Source organism: Musca autumnalis, unplaced genomic scaffold (genome assembly GCF_047663935.1).
Source record: "Musca autumnalis isolate F117 unplaced genomic scaffold, ASM4766393v1 scaffold_2, whole genome shotgun sequence".
NCBI classification, from domain to species: domain Eukaryota; kingdom Metazoa; phylum Arthropoda; class Insecta; order Diptera; family Muscidae; genus Musca; species Musca autumnalis.
The window spans coordinates 244825268-244844943 of record NW_027411755.1 but is presented as its reverse complement, the minus strand read 5'-3'; the positions used below and the strand labels follow the sequence as shown (position 1 = coordinate 244844943).

At 35.4% G+C, this 19676-nt stretch overlaps 1 protein-coding gene across 3 annotated transcripts in view; it reads right to left on the bottom strand.

Annotated features, from left to right (window-relative positions):
• LOC141395421 (uncharacterized) overlaps window positions 1-19676 on the bottom strand; it is a 169827-nt gene that overhangs the window by 4859 nt on the left and 145292 nt on the right. For all 3 annotated transcript variants that reach the window (XR_012410630.1, XM_073971261.1, XM_073971260.1), the window contains 2 exons: window positions 11371-13307; window positions 11029-11307 (listed from right to left, as the gene is read on the bottom strand). Coding sequence is in view for 2 of the 3 variants with exons in the window: in XM_073971261.1 (XP_073827362.1) it covers window positions 11029-11307; window positions 11371-12175 (1084 nt within the window). In the remaining variant the exon portion in view is untranslated. Of the gene's footprint in view, window positions 1-11028; window positions 11308-11370; window positions 13308-19676 lie in introns of those variants that run through there.

Below are 19676 nucleotides of genomic sequence, written 5' to 3'. Positions count from 1 at the left end.
GGGATATCGATAGATAGGGCTTTTTTAAACTGAGTTTCGACAATATTTAGAGTACCGTTTTAGCGAATATTTTCGAACTTTTGTGGGGGAGGTACCGGAAGTTCCACTCCTTCCACCTTCGAATTTCCTCTAATATTCGAAGAAATATTACGATATCTAAAGTGTGGACGAACGCAGTATTCGGTTTGAGTTCTCCAGTCACTACATATGGTGCCATAGGGGGTTTTTATAACTTTCTGGCTTTCTGGCTTAAACTGGAATTATAAATTTTTATATTAAATTTACTGTTGGTATGTAGAAGATTCCCGAAATTAGTGCTTATATATACGACAACTACTAAAAGGCACATAATTTGGTCGAAATTGTTTTTGACATTTAGATAGGAGATAAGTACAAAATACTACTTTAATTGGTTTTGGGGGAACAGATAGAGCTGTAAATGAGTATCAGAGTTGGGACATAGTGAACTATATTTTTTTAAACTTGTACCTACTAAAAGTACCAAATTTAGTACCATTTTTGTATTGCATAAGGGGATATAACTGAAATTTGGTGTTGGGTGTATGCATGAAGCTGGAATTATATTATTAGTGTGTGAAAAGTACAAATGGGCAGGGTTTCGGAGTCGAGGTATTTTTGGCTCGACTCCGACTCCGACTCCAGACGAGTTTTTTTCACGACTCCGGCTCCGACTCCGACTCCGGGTCGACTCCGAGAGTAAAATCCTATACCACTAAAAATGAATAAAATTTGCACAAATTGTTAACTTTTTCCTATATTTTGGCCTATATAGGCTAATGTGTTACTTTTCCTTACATATTCATAATAAAGGACATTCGTTGGAATACATTCGAACATATCAATATTGTTTCTGCCGACTCTTACATTGAAAAATAGCAAAGTTAGAACGTTTCTGTCGGTTTTCCTTTTTTGCACGAGTATATTCTGGACGGAATTCTTCCGTGTGAGAAAATTGCTAAGCTTTCAAAATAAGTGAAAATGAAGTAGCAATACAAATCATAAGGACTACATGCAAAACAATTATAGGCAATTCATGACCAAGTTTCAAACTGGATGTAAGGCAACATTTTAGTGTGCTTAGCCTCAAAAGAAGACCCCCAGTTGTAAAGCTCAATAACAGCCATTTTTCTTGATTTTTTTCCGAGAAAACTACGTAACTTTTTGGCAGTTTTGTTTTCTTCATCAGAAAGAGAAAAATATTACGAAGTTTTGAGGCCGTCTACGAAACCCTGTTTTTATTAAAGCATTGTGGGGTGCCAACTTTAGCTCGAAAACCAATAAACAAATTGTCATATATTTTTGTGGCCGATTTCGAGAAAACACAGTTTATGCTGCAAACAAAATAAAATAAATTGTTCCAATCCAACGCTCACACTAAGGCAATATTGTTCCGATCGACTTAAAAATTTACTACCTATTCTATGATATTTATACATTATACTTTTTTCTGAAATTCATACACATTTTGAACATTGATGTGGAAATATTTGAGATATAGTGTGTATTCTACCCAGCACGTAGGCAGATGGAAGTTTTCGGGAACTGAAAAATTAGCACACGATGAGATTTCGTGCATGAAAATATTCTACAAAAATGTTGCTAGGAAAATTTTATGTAGGGTCGGTCCACTAGGACCAGAAATCGATATAGCCATGTTTTCACTTCTTTATCACTTTTACCCGATCCTTTCTCATGAAAACTATGATTATATATTTCACTGAATTTCGTATGTGAGTGTGTAGAAAACTCGGACTATGTCTGTTCCTGGCGAACAAATGTCTCCAAACTGAGATATAACGCTATTTTCTCAATGATGGATGGGGGTCAATGAAAAAATTCATTATGTCATAAGTCAGAAATTTCAGCTATGGGATCCTTTGGGGTTCTCTATTGGGGCTTTCATTCCGAAAAGGAATTTTTCCACCCCTAGATCTTGAATTCCATTTTGTGCCACAGGGTATTCAGTAAGATTTCCCATAGAGACCACACAGTCTTTAATAGAAGACAAGGTTGACTTCTCATAAAAAACTGGATGAGAATACCAATAGACCTTTGTGGAAAGAGCAGTAAGACTTCTGACGAAAGAGGTTACAGGTCCAATCTTAATTCGATTGTCACAGAGCATTACTTTTGTTTACAAAAATGTAAAGAATCAATTACATCAACAATATAGGGATGAATAGACTAGACTTCAGAGGATAGAAAATATCCTGTGAATCGTCCCTTAAATTAGTATAATATACCGTTTTCATATATGCTTTCTTAAACATTTCCTTTAAAATAAAAAAATGATTTTTAAAAAAATTTTTCTTGTTCCAAATGTTATGTTATACTTCTATAACGTGGAAAAAATTTTGCCCGGAGTCGGAATCGAGTTATTTTTTTCGAGTCAGACTCCGACTCCGACTCCAGCAAAATTGCTCGACTCCGACTCGTAGACTCCGGCTCCGACTCCGACTCCGAAACCCTACAAATGGGCAATAAATTTGGTATTGGGCTAATGAATAGAGGTGGAATTCTGATTTATTATTTAAATATTTGTCAGTTTCACTGTTAATCGTAATCGAACAATAAGTGTACAAGAAATATTAAATTGTACTAAACAATGAAGCACTGGTATTGAGTGAACCGATAGATGAAATGTTTATGAAAATCCGTCTTTAAAATGTATGTGATGTTTCTACATGTAATAAAATTGGCATTGCTTGAACAAGTAGAGCTAAAACTGGAAAATTTGAGTTAAGGTCCTTGATTTGAATAAATGTACTGAATAGTGTACTATTGGTATTACGTTAACGTAAAAATGGTTTCTAAATAATGCCAAACGTATTTTTTCAACAAAATTTGTATTCCGAACGTTTTAATAAATTCATTGAAAACGTAGATCTATGCAATGATTCTTTTAAAAGAACAAAAAGGCCTAATTTGAAATGCCACAAGAAAATTTACTGTTATATAGGGGCCATGCGTGCACATTAAGTAACATTTTATGAACAAAGTTTTTCTACAATTTGATATCACAAATTATTATAACTAATTCGGTTGGAAATGTGAAAAAAAATTTAAATACCCTTAAACGGTATAAGGTTCTAACTAAACATGAAAAAAGGGTTTTTGGTGAGGAAATTCGAACTAAAGTAGTATGAACAGAACTTAAATGAAATTAAATATCATGTAAAATAGGTATTAATACAACAAAATTGACAGTGTATTTTTGTATTTTGCTAGTATTTTATATTTTATATTTGAATTTTTTATTTTTTATATTTTATACTTTATTTATATATATACTAGCTGAACCCGGTGCACTTCGCTACCCCAACTAACAAAAAATATAATGGAATGCTATAATTATATTAATTTATTTTAAATATAAATATAGAAGATACCCATTCAGGGCTGTTATGGTGCTACTATGGTATTTTTGTATGTTTAAGGAGGTAACACTACTCCTAAAGCCTTTTCGACTATAAGTATTCCTAGGTTATAGGTTATATAATTTTACACTATTAATTTCTCTTTATTTCGACAGATTGGATGTAAATCTACCTGAGTGAAATAAATTAATGACCTGTTTCACTAAGACGATTCGAAAACAAATTCGTTCGAACTATTGCCAAACTTCTGCTTTTTGACAAATATTTGATTCATTATACCCTCAGCATTTATTCTAACGAGGGTAGTATATACACATTCATACGGGCAAAATTTGACTCATCGAAATAATGGTTTTAGACCCCAAGTATGTTTGGAAGAAATTCGTTTCAGACAATTTGGACTGTGCCTCATCGAAATAGTGGTTTTAGACCCCAAGTATGTTTGGAAGAAATCCGTTTCAGACAATTTGGAGTCGATTGAGCAATGTCCGTCCGCCTGTCGGCCTGTCTTGCTGGCTGGAACGCACGATAACTCTCGAACGGATCAACCGATTCGGTCCAAAATTTGGCCTTCGTAATATTTTGTCCTTAGTTTAAGTTCGAAGGTGGGTTATATCGGTCCACTCCTTCCGGTTCCTCCCCCACAAAAGTTCAAAAATGTTCGGAAAATTTGTGCGCACAATAGCTCTTGAAGGGTGTAACCGATTTAGTCGATACTTTGCATATGGTGAAATATCTACCATACTTAGATGAGGTTCCAATATGGTATCAATCGGTCCACTCCTTCGGGTACCTCCCACAAAAAATTTTGGATAAATTCATTTTAAGACCTGCTCTTGAATTACTTTGATTTTTGTAGAATCAACTTGAATGCAAGTTGCTGCCTCAATTACGACAGTAAAAGTTTTTTCAGGAGCAAGCTCATACTTCTTGAGAAAACATCCCGAAATTTGTAAAAAAAAACCCTTATGGCAACATATGTAGTGGCTGGAGAGCTCGAACCGAATACTGCGTTCATCAACTCTTTGGATATCCTAATATTTCTTCAAATATGATGAAATTCGAAGGTGGTGCTTATAGATCCACTCCTTCCGGTACTTCCTTCATTAAAGTTCGAAAATATTCGCTAACTACATAAGTTTTTTTTTGGGAAACAAAGTATTTCAATCCACACGGGCTGAGGGTATATCTCTGCCGGCAAAACCGACTAATACTTTTTTACTTGTTTATTTTAGATTTTATATTCTACTAGCTGAACCCGGTGCGCTTCGCTACCCCGACCAAGATAAAATATAAAGTAATGCTATACTTTAAATAATTTCAATGCAAATTTAATTGTCGTAAATAAAACATTTCAAATATTGATAAAACTAAAACATAAAATGTCACAATTTGTGTATATTAGGAAAAGTCAGCATTTTTTTATATTCCATTAAAAAAAATTTAAAAAAGTTGTTTGACGCTACATGTACGATTTTTGGTACATGGATTGAGGAAAAATTCCCATTCCCAAATCTGTTCTAGATACTAATTTTGGATATGCAGCGCAAAAGTTATTGCGGTTACAATTCTGATTTTTAGAATAAATCTTATAAAAACGCTATTCATTGTATCGAGAAACTTTGTTAATTTATGGCTTCCTGCATACTATATGTTTACTGAGGTCCCATAGCTTTAGTGAAAAAGAAATAAGGCAATAGGAAATAATTCAAAACAATTGCTAGCTTGCAACTTGTTTTAATACAATTCAAGCTGTTTATGCATCCGAAAAATATATAAAAATATGTACGTAATCTATATATCGTTTAGTGGTTTGCATATTATAGCAAAAACAAAAAATATATTGAGAAAATTTATAAAATTTTTGTAAGAGAAAATATTTATTAAAATTTATTTTGTGGGTTAGTTGAAGAAAATGTAGTAAAAATAGGTCGGAGTTATTCTGCTATTTTAATAAATTTTTTTTTTTGTTTTAGTATTGTTCGGCTACAGGCTTTTTTAATAAAAAGACTTGATGTTCTATGTTTTCAAGTTTTCTTTATTTCCAATATTTCGATTGGAGTCTCGAAATATTGGAAATAAAGAAAACTTGAAAACATAGAACATCAAGTCTTTTTATTAAAAAAGCCTGTAGCCGAACAATACTAAAACAAAAGAAATCACAAGAAGGCAAACTATTGATAAACAACAAACATTTTAATAAAATTTCACGCAAAAAATCACATTTTTTATTATATTCACTTCTTGAATACACGCTAACATCTAACGGAAGATCAAGTTCAAATAGATTTTGTGTTCCTTGGGATATAATCTTGAAATAAAACTCTATCGGGTAATTTTCATTTTGAAATGCGTGTGAATCGCGAAATCCTCAAAATAGCTTGATGCGCATGTGGTTTACCAATACACCGAATTCTTCTATTTCAATTTGTACACATTTGCCAGTATTTACTTTGGCCGCTAAGATGTGGCATCGCCTGCAGCGTAGAGTGCAAAAAACGGTATAAAGCTTATAATTTGCACGCTTATAATTTGAAAATCCGATGTCACTATCATCCAAGAAAAAATACATCGATCTAAACCTATTTCGATAAAATCCATCAAGAACCGTGGATGTAGCATCACACACTATTTTTGGGATAAATCGGATACAGCTCCCATGCCACTAAATTTTTTAAACCGCTGTTTTCGCAAAAACGCGAGTGATGTGTCAGTTTCATTGAAAAGGAAAAGATCCACAGAAAACGCGACTAAATCCGCGATATTTCCAAAAACATTTTACGAACATTTTTCGGTTTTTGCAGTTGCTGTTTTCGTCGCTCTAATGGATGGATTTGTATGATCCGGGCCGTCAAAAAACTAAAATATCTTGGGGTCCCCGCTCAATCAAACGGATATTGTAAATACTGTATTCCACAAATAGGGTTTTTCGAAAAAATATCGCACTAAATTTTGGCCTTTGGCAGTGGATTACTGTGATGCTGTCTGGGCTACATGGTCAATATACATATCAAATTATGCGTAAGGGGGATGCAATGGAAATTCTGAAATGTTATACATTAGAAGGGTAATCTTCATTTTTATTCTTCTACTTTTACTTTGGACAGATATCCGTTATTTAAACGGTTTAACCGTCAATCGAATAACAACGTAAAAAAACTCGTTTGCTTCAACGCGTTTTTACCATTTACGTGTTTTTATTCATTTACGCGGTCATAGCTTCCGCGAAAATTACCTTTTTAGCCACATTTTTGAGCGTTGATTAAAAACACTTCGTTTGATGCAATTATAATAGTGCAAATCTTGGCTTCATCAATGTTAGATTTTTTTGACTTTCCGTCATATACACTTTTCGCTAAAAATTTGAAAAACGTGGAAATAGTCGGCAACAAAAGCCATCAAAGAAATGTGAGGAAACAATTAACTTTCTTCAAAATATATTTTTGCATTTTAGCGGAATCTTCGCGATATCTCAAATACGTCAGATCCTTCCTTGGATAAATACGAACATTTTAAGACAAACGTAAAACAAATCGGTTGTAAATTGGTCGAGTTTTTGATTCACTTACGAACGTCATTTGAGTTTTATATAATAGAAGATATTAATATTTTATATTTTATTTTTTTATATTTTTTATTTTACATTTTGTATTTTATATTTTAGTTTTTATGTTTTATATTTCGTATTTTATATTACATATTTATATTTATATTTATATTTTATACTTTATGTTTTGTATTTTATATTTTGTATTTTATATTTTAGTTTTTATATTTCATATTTTAACTTTTATATTATACTAGCAAAATGCCCGCTACTTCGTATGCGGAAAGGGAATAATATACAAATAAACCATATTTCATATGTAAATGGTGGACACTGAAAATTTTGATGATGTACTAATACCTATTTTAATAGATATGGTAATTTTCCTTGCGGCAATTGTCAGTTTGTTGGAGAGAGAGGTGAGGTATATGTACGGAGACCAATATTTTTGGATGAAAATAGAGTACACATACGAGGGCTACAACATAAGTTTTTGGGCTAGACAACAATGCCTAAGCGAACTCAGTATGGTATGACGTCCCACATATTGCGTTTTTTTACAGGACTTGAAGAATTAATTTGCAAAAAAATATGGAATTGTGAACATTTTTGTCCGACCATTTTTCACAATTTTGTACGTGATGACGACGCGATGAAGCAACATCCTGTAGTCAGTAGTCAATTGGGTGTCATAGTCTGAGTTGGAGTCGAGCAATTATGCTGTAGTCGGAGATTGAGTCGAAAAAATTACTTGGCTCCAACTCCGGGCAACAATTTTTTCTGCATTTATCAAAAATGAATTTCAAGAACTTTTTGGTCAAATTAATACTCTAAAGCAAACTTAAAATTCCATGACAATCGAACTAGAGTTTCAACTTTAGCGTGAATTTGCAAGCTGGGTCGATTTCTTAATATACGATAAGATATGTTTAAATATTTTATAATATTTATTTTAGATCCCACACATTCTTGATCTAGAATATGATCAATGTTATTCCAAGAAGATGATCTCAAATTGCTCATATTCCGGAGCGAAAGCCTGCACCACTTCAGAACCTGTAACACAGAGTTTCAAATTTCGGTGATCTTGTATTTTTATTACAATAGTTTTAAACAATGAAGTTTTGTAGTTGTGTATTATATTCGACAAATGTTCTTTTCAAGGAACACCTCAGAAAAAGGCCAACATATAGGAAAAAATTGGAAACTTGTGTATATGTTATTGAGTGCTATTAGAAATTTTCCTCGGAGTCGACTCCGAAATCAGAGTCGAAACAAAATTGGCTTGACTCTGAAACGTTGGTAGTCACACGTAAAAGGTTTGCCGTAAAGTAAACTGAGTTTTTGTGAAATTGATTGTAGAGGAGCTTTATCCTTCCCGCTCTCTATCGAACAAGAGAAAGGACATCATTTGCAAGACCAGGTGATTTGTCAGACAAATCAAAAATAGAGGACATAGGGAACATATGATGAAAATAGAGGACAAATAGAGTACAGTGAAAAAATAGAGTACGGACACCTAAAATAGAGTACTGTCCTCTATAATAGAGTACGGTTGGTCACCGTAGGTATATGGTAACCCTTTGCCTCTCAACACCCTCTCTCACCCACAAACTGACAATTGCCGCAAGGAAAATTGCCTAATGTACATATGGACATACCTTACTCGTATGTTCGAATTTCCAAAAAATACCCATTTTAAATTTCATTCCATGTTTTATAAGACCGGTACGGGTATTTTGAAGATTTTATTCACATTTTCCAACCAAAGTATCTGTAATTTCGGCATATGTGATATCAACATGTAGAAAACCTTTAGTCAAAAAATGTTACTTAATGCGCACGCTTTGTTTGACGTGGCCCCTATATATAACTGTTATTTTTTACACATTTTAATTTAGCCCTTTTGTTCCCAGGGGATAAAAACCTTCTTGTAAAACAATAGTCGCATAGATCTATGTTTTCAAATGTACCTTCTAAAACGTTCAAATTGACTGCTTTATTTCAGTGTAAAATTTATAAACCACCTTCGCGTTAACATGAATGCATTAGCACACTATTCGATACAATTTTAAAACTCCATGATATTACATTCAGAAACATTGCATACATTTTCAAAGGCGGATTATTATAGACATTCTCAATACCAGTGCTTCAATATTTAGTACTATTTAATACTTCTAGTACACTTATTGTACTAACACCTCTAACAGTGAAACTGACAACTTATCCTTAGCCCAATACCGAATTTATTGCACTTTCGTACTTTGCGCACACTAACTATAAATTTCCAGCCTCACCCAACATCAAATTTGGTACTATTTTGTATTTTTTGTATTTCCAATACCAACTCAATAATTCAGTCCTTAGCGACTTCCATACCTAATTTCAGAATTTCTATGCATTTCAAAAACTCCTTATCTGAACACCAACAAAGCAACAAAAAACAAAATTTAGTACTTATAAAAGGTAAACGTTTCAAAAATAACATCGCGATATCCCAAACGCGATACTTATTTACAATTTCATCTGAACAATTTTAACCAAATTTCAGAATTCCACCGTTATTCGTATACCATTTAATATTTTTCGTACGAAAGTTCGAATTTCAATAACTATCTCAATCAAATTTAGTATCATCCGGAAATTCGTACTTCGTACAAAAAGTATTTTATACACATAAAAACGAATTTCCGAAATCTGTCTCAATCCTCCACGCAAAAGTAGTCATAATTCCAAATGTCACTATACTTTTCGTACACGTAAGCACGAATTTCCAAAACTACCTCAATCCTGTACTCCAACAGTAATTATTATAACAAATTCTAGGTTTCAGCTCTATCCGTTCACGCTAATCCAAGTTGTACCAAATTTATTACCATTTAATACTTTTCGTACACATGAGTACAATTTTCCAAAGCTATTTCCATAACTCAATCCTACCCTACAACAGTAATCATAATTCCAAATTTCCGGTTTGCAGCTCTATCCATTTATCCAAATCTAAATTGGACCATATTTAGTACTTTTCGTACACACAAGTACGAATTTCCAAAGCTACCTCAATAATCCACATTTCAGGTTTGCAGCTCTATCTGTTTACCCAACTACAAGTTGTACCAAATCTAGTACCATATAGTACTTTTCGTGAACATAAGTACGAATTTACAAAATTACACTTTAACAATAATCATAGTTCCAAATTTCTGGTTTCCAGCTCTATCCGTTCACCCAAATCCAAATTGTACTAAATTTAGTACCATTTAGAACTTTTCGTGCACATGAGTACGAATTTCCAAAACCATTTCGTTCTATAAACACCACTTCCCGACCTTGATTTCCATACCAAATTCCAGGATTCTAGCTATATCAGTTGAAAATATACAACTGGTACTAAATGTAGTAACTTTTAGTACACTTATAGGTCGAATTTCCAAAAACCCTTTGGTACCTCTTTCTAACTCTCCATCAGTGACCCACATTCCAAATTTCAGAATTCCCGCTCTATCCGTTCACCCAAATCCAAATTGTACTAAATTTAGTACCATTTAGAACTTTTCATACATGAGTACTAATTTCCAAAACCATTTCCTTGGAACATCTTTCTAACTCTCCATTAGTTACTCTCATTCCAAATTTCAGAATTCTAGCTCTTCCCGTTTGCCTTCTAGGTCGAATTTCCAAAAACCCAGCCTTATCTCACCCTTACACACCAAGAGCAACCCACAGTCAAAATTTCAGCCTTCTAGCTTCAGCGGTTTCGTCTGGGCGATGATATACATGTCACTCAGTCACTTACTCACTCACTTATCACTAAGCTCTTTTATATATAGTTAGATATTTCATAATTTATATTTTAAATTTCATATTTTAATTTTATATTTTGTTTTTATTTTTTTATTTTATATATTTTGATTTTTTTTTTATATTTCATATTTTATATTTCATAGTTTATATTTTATATATATATTTTTTTATTTTACATTTTATATTTCATATTTTATATTTTATATTTTATAATTTGTATGTTATATTTCCTGTTTTATAGGATAGTTTGTTATAAAAAAATATTTGTAGACTCACCATTCCCACTGGCATTTCGTATGTGCTGCACGGCATAAAACATAGTCAGACCATAGGATAATTGTAAACCCGTCGTCAGGATGTGTATCAAAAAGGACATGCCACAAATGATCCAACCCCAACCACCATCCGGATAGAAATGTTGACGTATGCCGGTTGTATCGACACCCGTACGTCTTAAAGCTGGTATATTACGATGCAGTAGATAAAATTCCTGGTCTCTGAGACCAGGAAAACCTGAATCTTGATCTTCAAATTGATGGACACAGCTATCAGGACCTGGAACAAAACAAAATAAATGAAACGGAAATAATTCAACCTTTAGCCATTTTTTTTACTCACCATAATACAAACTATGATTACATCCTCGATTAGCATTGGCTGCCGCTGCCGTTGCAGCATGCATGCCAACATGATGATGTGATGGGGGTGGCGCCAGTGTTTCTCTCGGTGTTCTTGTAACCTGTTGATGATACAATTTCCCACACATGCAGGAGGGTGTTTGCATTTTATGGTCTATATTATAGGAACTACAACATGTAGAGTATTGTTGTTGCTGGTGCTGTTGCTGATGTTGATGTGTAGGATGCAGATGTTGTTGTTGATGCGGATGATGTGGTGTGTGATATTGTTGCGGATGTAGTTGTGGCTGCTGCTGTTTGGTATGTCGTCTACATGTGGAACCATAGTTTGAACTGGGTACATGTGTGGAGCCACCTCCATAATTATCATAAAGATCTAATCCTGACAATCCTGTTATCGAACGATGATGATGCGGCCTTAAAACTGGTGGTGGCGGTGGTGATGGTGTTGCTGTGCTGGCAATGGTTGTTGCATGGGTATTTATTGTGGTGGCGGCGGTGGCAGTGGTAATAGTGGCTTTGGAATACAATTGATTGGCAATTGGCGTTGGCTGGGGTGCCGTTTGAACGGCGGCAGAGGATGATGTGACACCTGCTGAGGTGGTTTTCAGGGCTGGTTTGGGTAACATTGTTGCTGCATTACCAGAGATATTGGCAATTTCAGGTCTGAGCGTATTCATATTATTGTGGGCTCTCATTTCGTTGTTATTGTTGTTGCTGATATTTGTATTATTATTGTTGTTGCTGTTGCTATTCACATTTACATTGGCATTTTGTTGTTGCATAGCTAGGAATTGTGCCGAGGTGTTGGTAAACTCCTTGAGACTTTGTGTGGAACCTTGTTGTTGATGTGCTAGACGAGGACACGATACCCACCAAACGACTGGCTGATCATTGAAACGACAATTTTCACATAAAACTCTTTGCGTTTCGACAGCCGCTGCCGTGGCAATGGAGACCGTTTGTATGTGGTCTGTGGCAGGATGACTTTTCTTTTTTGTCGGCAGTTCAGGATTGGCAAATTTTTTAGGTGGCAACAGTGGTGGTACGTCTGCTACTTCTTGGGATGTTACGTCCACTAATGGTGCTGCTGCTACTGGAGGAGGATGTTCACAACTAAGGTTATACCTTCGTCACACTGCACATTTGTTGCACAATATGAGCTTTTTATTAGTTAATTGGCGGTGATGCGTTGTTCTATCGAAAACCGTCGATTTTCTTAGCTCTTGTTCGGAACTGGTGCGTAACGTTGGTTGGTCTCCACCACAAAGCAACAATGACTGCTGAAGCTGTTGTTGTTGCGAACTGTCGCCGTTGTTCCCGTTGCCACTGCCGTATAATGTCAATGGTTTCCTAATTGCACTATAGAGGTTTCTGGGCAAACTACGATATTGCGTCAATTGGGGGCAACTACTACTGTACAGGGAGGAGGGTGAGTTTGTCGTTGTATTGTCCGCTGGCTGGTCACCACTATCACCAGTGGCCATTATCTCATGGCCCAAATGACAATTGTGGAGATTGCAGTTGTGTGTGGTTGTTGTTGATGGTTGTAAGTTGTTGTCAGCACCGCATTTATATTGACATGTGGCATAAAATTTCATTGTTTATTCGAACGAATTCCAACAGCCCGGTACGGAGGATGTATGATGGCCCAGATAAATCCTCGATGCGGTGTTTTTCGTTGCCGCCTTTAATGGAAATGGTGTTGTTGCTTCCGCGTCTGATGTGTAAGTAGTTGCTGATGTTGTCTTCGTCTGTCTCCTCCGCGTCGTCGTCTGCGTCCCAATAGTGTTGGATAGAAGAAATGCTTACCACACAGAACAGCAGTGGGCAGGATGTTTGCATATAGAACTTTTCCAGCAACGAAAACGACTTTCATCATTTATCGTAGCAGCCAGCACTCAGCCATAATATTTTCTAGAACGAAAAATTAAAAATTAATTACATTTTAATTTGCCATAAATGGAGGTTGGGGGGAACGAAGTTTTCTGGTTAGGTTTGGAACCGACACCATCAACAAACACACATCCACCAAAAAACACCGAGTGAAGAAACGGAAATCATATGTCTGGTTGTGGTAAAAAAAAAAGAATTTTATGACGAAAAATTACAATTCAAATTTGCGAGCATTTCTTTCAACACCAAAGACAATCAAGTGCAGCGGGAAGACATTTGTTGGCCACACTAAAATGAATGAATAACTTAACAACTAATAAGTCATGAATATTTTGAAGGGTAAAATATGAGAAAATTCGTTGCTATGCAATGTGACATCGTAAAGGCAAAGATTTATTGTCAACGCGTAACTGGAAATAACACTCATTCCGTTTTATCCTTGAATATATATAACAGTATACATATGTCAACCATAACAACAATAAAAACGTGGGTAATATCGTCAGATTGATAGTCATTTTTGAGAGATATCATTCCAGAAATGCGATTCGAGACTATTAATCTCAATCACTACAGGACAAACTCACAGGATTGGCATAGTGGAATGTCCATAGATTAAAATAATTAGCTGCCAACAATGGCGATAAAAAATGCATGTAGATGTACTTGGAAGAGCGATGGAATCGGCAGCCGTAAAGTTTACAAACGAAACCAAACATGAGCCAGGTGTTTGATTTATGGTCTATCGAGACTTAAAAACATGATCTCCGGATTCACTCTGGGTTAAGAGAGAATTGCCACAATCCGTATAAAAAATTTTAGTTGTAATTGGTAACTTTTCATTTGTAATTCGAGAATTCCATTTGTAATTAGAATTACTCCACTTGTAATTAGCGTTATTCCATTTGTTATTGGAATTATTTTATTTGAAATTCGAATTATTATATTTGAAATTTGAATTATTCCATTTGTAATTCGAAGCATTTTATTTATAATTCGAAACAAAAATATCACAAAATATTTTTTATATTGATTTTACATATATCTGGCTTTTACAAATAAAATGATTCGAATTACAAATGGAATAATTCAAATTTCAAATAGAATAATTCGAATTACAAATGGAATAATTCGAATTACAAATAGAAAAATTCGAATTACAAGTAGAATAATTCCAATTACAAAGGCCACGTGAATGTCCCCACATGGAAAAACCAGATCAAGCATGTTTGGATATATGGAAGACACTTCAAATGTCCGATCGATTCCAGGATTCGGGCCATTTACTTGTAGCAGCTAGGGTGGGCATTCGTCTGGATGTCAAGAAGCTGCAAACACAACAAATAGCAGTCTACTCTCTACTCTGCTCAACTGACCCGCATGCGGGAAGACGGCCGCTAATGTGGAAGCACAATTGCAAAGAATAGCCCAATTTCTTCCGAATGCCGCAAAATCTAAAAAAATGTAAACAAGTAAAAAAAAGAATCCGTCAGCTTGGCCAACAGACATATAACCTGGGTTATCTTACGTACTTAGTTAGTGCCGCCAGGCCATTACCATTACCTCAAGAAGTAACGACTTGCCCCCGAAAAAACATGTAGCGTCGTAATGGAGAAAGCGAATACAAGTAGTTAAAAAATCGAAGGGATTCGAAGGCCAACGTTTGGACCGATTCGGCTAATCCGTTCGAGAGTTATCGTCCGTTCCTGCCGCTACACATGACGCCATATGGTAGTTTTTACAGCTTTAGGACAATTTTTTCAGAAACAATGAACTTGCACCTGAAAAAATGTGTACTGTCTTGTTACTGTCAAGTTGTTACAAAAAGAAGCAAAACGATTCGTGAACAGGTCTCAAACTGAACTTTTCCCAAATTTTGTGTGGGAGGTACTCGAAGGAGTGAACCTATATAGTCAATATTCAAACCTGACTTATGTCCCGTAGAGATATTACGATAAGAGTAGTATGGATAAAATCGGTTACTGCCTTTGAGAGTTGTCGTGCGCACCATTTAAGCTAAAAGTTTTTGTGTGGGAGGTACTCGAATGAGTGAACCTATATAGTCAATATTCAAACCTGACTTATGTCCCGTAGAGATATTACGATAAGAGTAGTATGGATAAAATCGGTTACTGCCTTTGAGAGTTGTCGTGCGCACCAATTAAGCTAAAAGTTTTGAACTTTTGTGGAGGACGTACCTGAAGAAGTGGACCGATGTGGCCTAAATTTTTAAAACGCCAAATTTAGAATCGAATCGGCCGATCCGTTCATGAGTTATCGAGCGCTCCAACCACTGCACATGCTGTCATAGAGGGTTTTTTACAGCTTTTGGACTCTTTTCACAGGATGTGTGGACTTGACCCTTGTGAAACTTGTACTATTGTACTTCACTAGCAAACAAAACCAAATTTTCCCCACTGCTACGCGTTCGTCGATTCTCAACGAAGTTGAGAAGTGAAGTTGCTCGAGTTTAGGTTGTGCCAAAGAAATTCTCGATCAGAGTGTTTCTTTGCGCACGTATCTATTTGAGCGAGCAATTGACACTTGGGTATAAAAAGTTTCTTGTTGAAAAACAAGGGAACTGATAAAGATCTGTAGCGAGATCTGAAACTATTGTCTTCCCTGCCTTACCCCTTGGTAAACATCGCCAATTTTTTCCCACTAATAAATTAAAGTTGTTTTAATAAAATATTAAAACAATGACTATGGAATTAGCCTGACTATTTTGAAAAACAAAATAGAAGTCGTCATGCCAAATAAAAAACGCCAACCCTATTAATAATATTTATTTTTTATTATTATTTTCGCGGAAAATCAACAAATAATAACACAAGTAAAAAAGTATCAGTCGGCTCTGAGATATACCCTCAGCCTGTGCAAATTTAAACACTTTGTTCACAAAAAAAAAACTTATGTATTTAGGGGGTTTCAAAATTTTGGTCGTATGAACCGACAAAAATGTTGATTAGGATTAAAGTTCAAAAATTGTGTGGAAAGGTACTTAAAGGAATGGACCGACATAGACCATGGGGGTGCCATAGGGGGTTTTTACACCCTTCGGGCTGTTTTCTCAAGAAGTATGGACTTGCCCCTGAAACAAATTTTACCATCGTAATTGAGGCAGCGACTGTAAGTTGCTTCAACAAAAATCAAAGTGATTCAATATCAGGTCTTAAAGTGAACTTATCCAAAATTTTGTGTGGGAGGTACGGGATGGAGTGAACAAATATAGTCCATATTCGAACCTGATCTATATCTGGTAGATATTATGAGAATGTGTAAAGTATGGACCAAATCGGTCACTTCCATCAAGAGTTATCGTGGCCCAATTTTTCCGAACATTTTTGAACTTTTGTGGGGTAGGTACCTGAAGGAGTGGACAGATATGGCTTATGGTTTGTTTTTCAACTTTCAGATTATTTTCTCAGGAAGTATGGACTTGCCCCCGATGAAACTTGTACGATCGTATGGAGGGCAGTGAATACAAGTTGTTACAACAAAAATCAAAGCGATTCGAGAGCAGGTCCTAAACTGAACTTTTCCGAAATTTTGTGTGGGAGATACCCGCAGGAGAACCGATTGAGTCCATATTGGAACCTCATCTAAGTCTTGTAGAAATTTCAGGATGCACAAAGAATGGACCAAATTCGTTACTCTCTTCCGAACATTTTCGAACTTTTGAGGGGGAGGCACCGGAAGGAGTGGACCGATATAACCCAAAAGATTCATTCAACTATATCGGTTTCGGAACTATTTGGGACGAAGAAAACAGAAAGAACGATGAAAGAGAAAGATTCATGAACTATATCGCTCTCGGAACTATTTGGAATTATGGAACAACATTAAGGAACCAGTTTCTTTTGAAAAATTGCACGAAAGATTTAAAAGCCCCCAACATCTTTAGTGACTGGAGCGCACGATAACTCTCGAATTGATCAAACTTATTTTTACATTTGAAGATAAACCGTATCGGTCCACTCCTTTATGTACTTCACCCACAAAAGTTCAAAATTTTCGTGTTATGAAGTTATAGTTGACCTTTGGACTCTATTTTCCTTATATTTATTTTGGCTTGAGGTCATATTAAATTAAAAACAAATGGGATTAGGGATAGGTAATGGAAAGCAATAATCGATTTTTCGACTTTTCGATTTTGGTCTAAAACTAAAAATGCGATTATTCGGTCTGGCGATTATTACACTTGTCATAAAACTCGACTTTCGATTTTTTCATAACCGCAGAAAATCGATTATGATCGATCATTCGTCGATTTTCGAGTTTTCTTTTGAAAATGTAAAACCTGCGTGAAGTTAGCAACGAAAGTTAGCAACGATAACAAAAGTTATCGAAAAATACAGGGCTACACAGAACGCCCAAAATTTGCATTTAATACGTTTTTTCCAACTGTGAGGACGAAAAATAGCTACGAATATAAAAATTTAATTTATTTATTAATTAAAAATAAGCTCCAATGTATAAACGTACACAAGAAACTATACATAACAGGAAAGAAGGAGTCCTCACGAGCATTTTGGCATACTCGATATGTTCCACATCAGATTTTGTAGAACACAATTTCCAATTTTCTGGTTTCCAGAAAATTGGCTCTGGAAGCCACAATATAAAAACGTACACAAAAGTCTCAACGCCAAATGAAAGAGGGAGTCCTCACGAGCATTTTGGCATACTCCATATGTTCCAGGTCAGTTTTTTGTAGAACAAAGTTTCCAATTTTCTGTTTTCTAACTGGTGGTCAGGACAGAAAATCGGCTCTGGAAGCCACAATATAAAATCGTACACAAAAGTCTCAACGCCAAATGAAAGGGGGAGTCCTCACGAGCATTTTGGCATACTCCATATGTTCCAGGTCAGTTTTTTGTAGAACAAAGTTTCCAATTTTCTGTTTTCCAACTGGTGGTCAGGACAGAAAATTGGCTATGGAAGCCACAATACCACCTGTCTGTCCTGACCACCAGTTGGAAAACAGAAAATTGGTAACTTTGTTCTACAAAAAACTGACCTGGAACATATGGAGTATGCCAAAATGCTCATAAGGACTCCCTCTTTCATATTCCGTTGAGACTTTTGTGTACGTTTTTATATTGTGGCTTCCAGAGCCAATTTTCTGTCCTGACCACCAGTTGGAAAACAGAAAATTGGAAACTTTGTTCTACAAAAAACTGACATGGAAAATGTGGAGTATGCCAAAATACTCATAAGGACTCTCTCTTTCATATTCCGTTGAGACTTTTGTGTACGTTTTTATATTGTGGCTTCCATAGCCAATTTTCTGTCCTGACCACCAGTTGGAAAACAGAAAATTGGAAACTTTGTTCTACAAAAAACTGACCTGGAACATATGGAGTATGCCAAAATGCTCGTGAAGACTCCCCCTTTCATTTGGCGTTGAGACTTTTGTGTACGATTTTATATTGTGGCTTCCAGAGCCGATTTTCTGTCCTGACCACCAGTTAGAAAACAGAAAATTGGAAACTTTGTTCTACAAAAAACTGACCTGGAACATATGGAGTATGCCAAAATGCTCGTGAGGACTCCCTCTTTCATTTGGCGTTGAGACTTTTGTGTACGTTTTTATATTGTGGCTTCCAGAGCCAATTTTCTGTGTTGACCACCAGTTGGAAACCAGAAAATTGGAAATTGTGTTCTACAAAATCTGATGTGGAACATATCGAGTATGCCAAAATGCTCGTGAGGACTCCTTCTTTCCTGTTATGTATAGTTTCTTGTGTACGTTTATACATTGGAGCTTATTTTTAATTAATAAATAAATTAAATTTTTATATTCGTAGCTATTTTTCGTCCCCACAGTTGGAAAAAACGTATTAAATGCAAATTTTGGGCGTTCTGTGTCGCCCTGTATTTTTCGATAACTTTTGTTATCGTTGCTAACTTTCGTTGCTAACTTCACGCAGGTAAATGTAAAACCGCCAAAACTGTAAAGCTGTAAACAGATACAACGTTTGGGTAAAGTTTTGTGTCGTTTTGGCCGTTTTTACACTGTTGGGCATGATGCCGAAAAATTCAAATTCATTTGAAATATATGCCGACAAACAGATAAACGCTGGACTTCGGTATCGTCGTCGCCCTGTTGTTGTTGTTTTTTTCTCGACGCCCAACGCAAAACTTTAATCAAACGTTGTATCTGTTTTCAGCTTAAAACCGCCAAGTCAGCAATCAATGGGCAAAGTCGAAAATCGATCACAAGATAATCGATTATGCGATTTTCCCTCCAGCCAATAGTCGACCACGATTTTTAGACTTTTAACTGCAAAAAGTCGACTAATCGATTAATCGAAAGTCGACTTACCTATCCCTAAATGGGATTTGTTTGTTTTTATTTTTATTTTATTATTTTTATTGATCCAATAT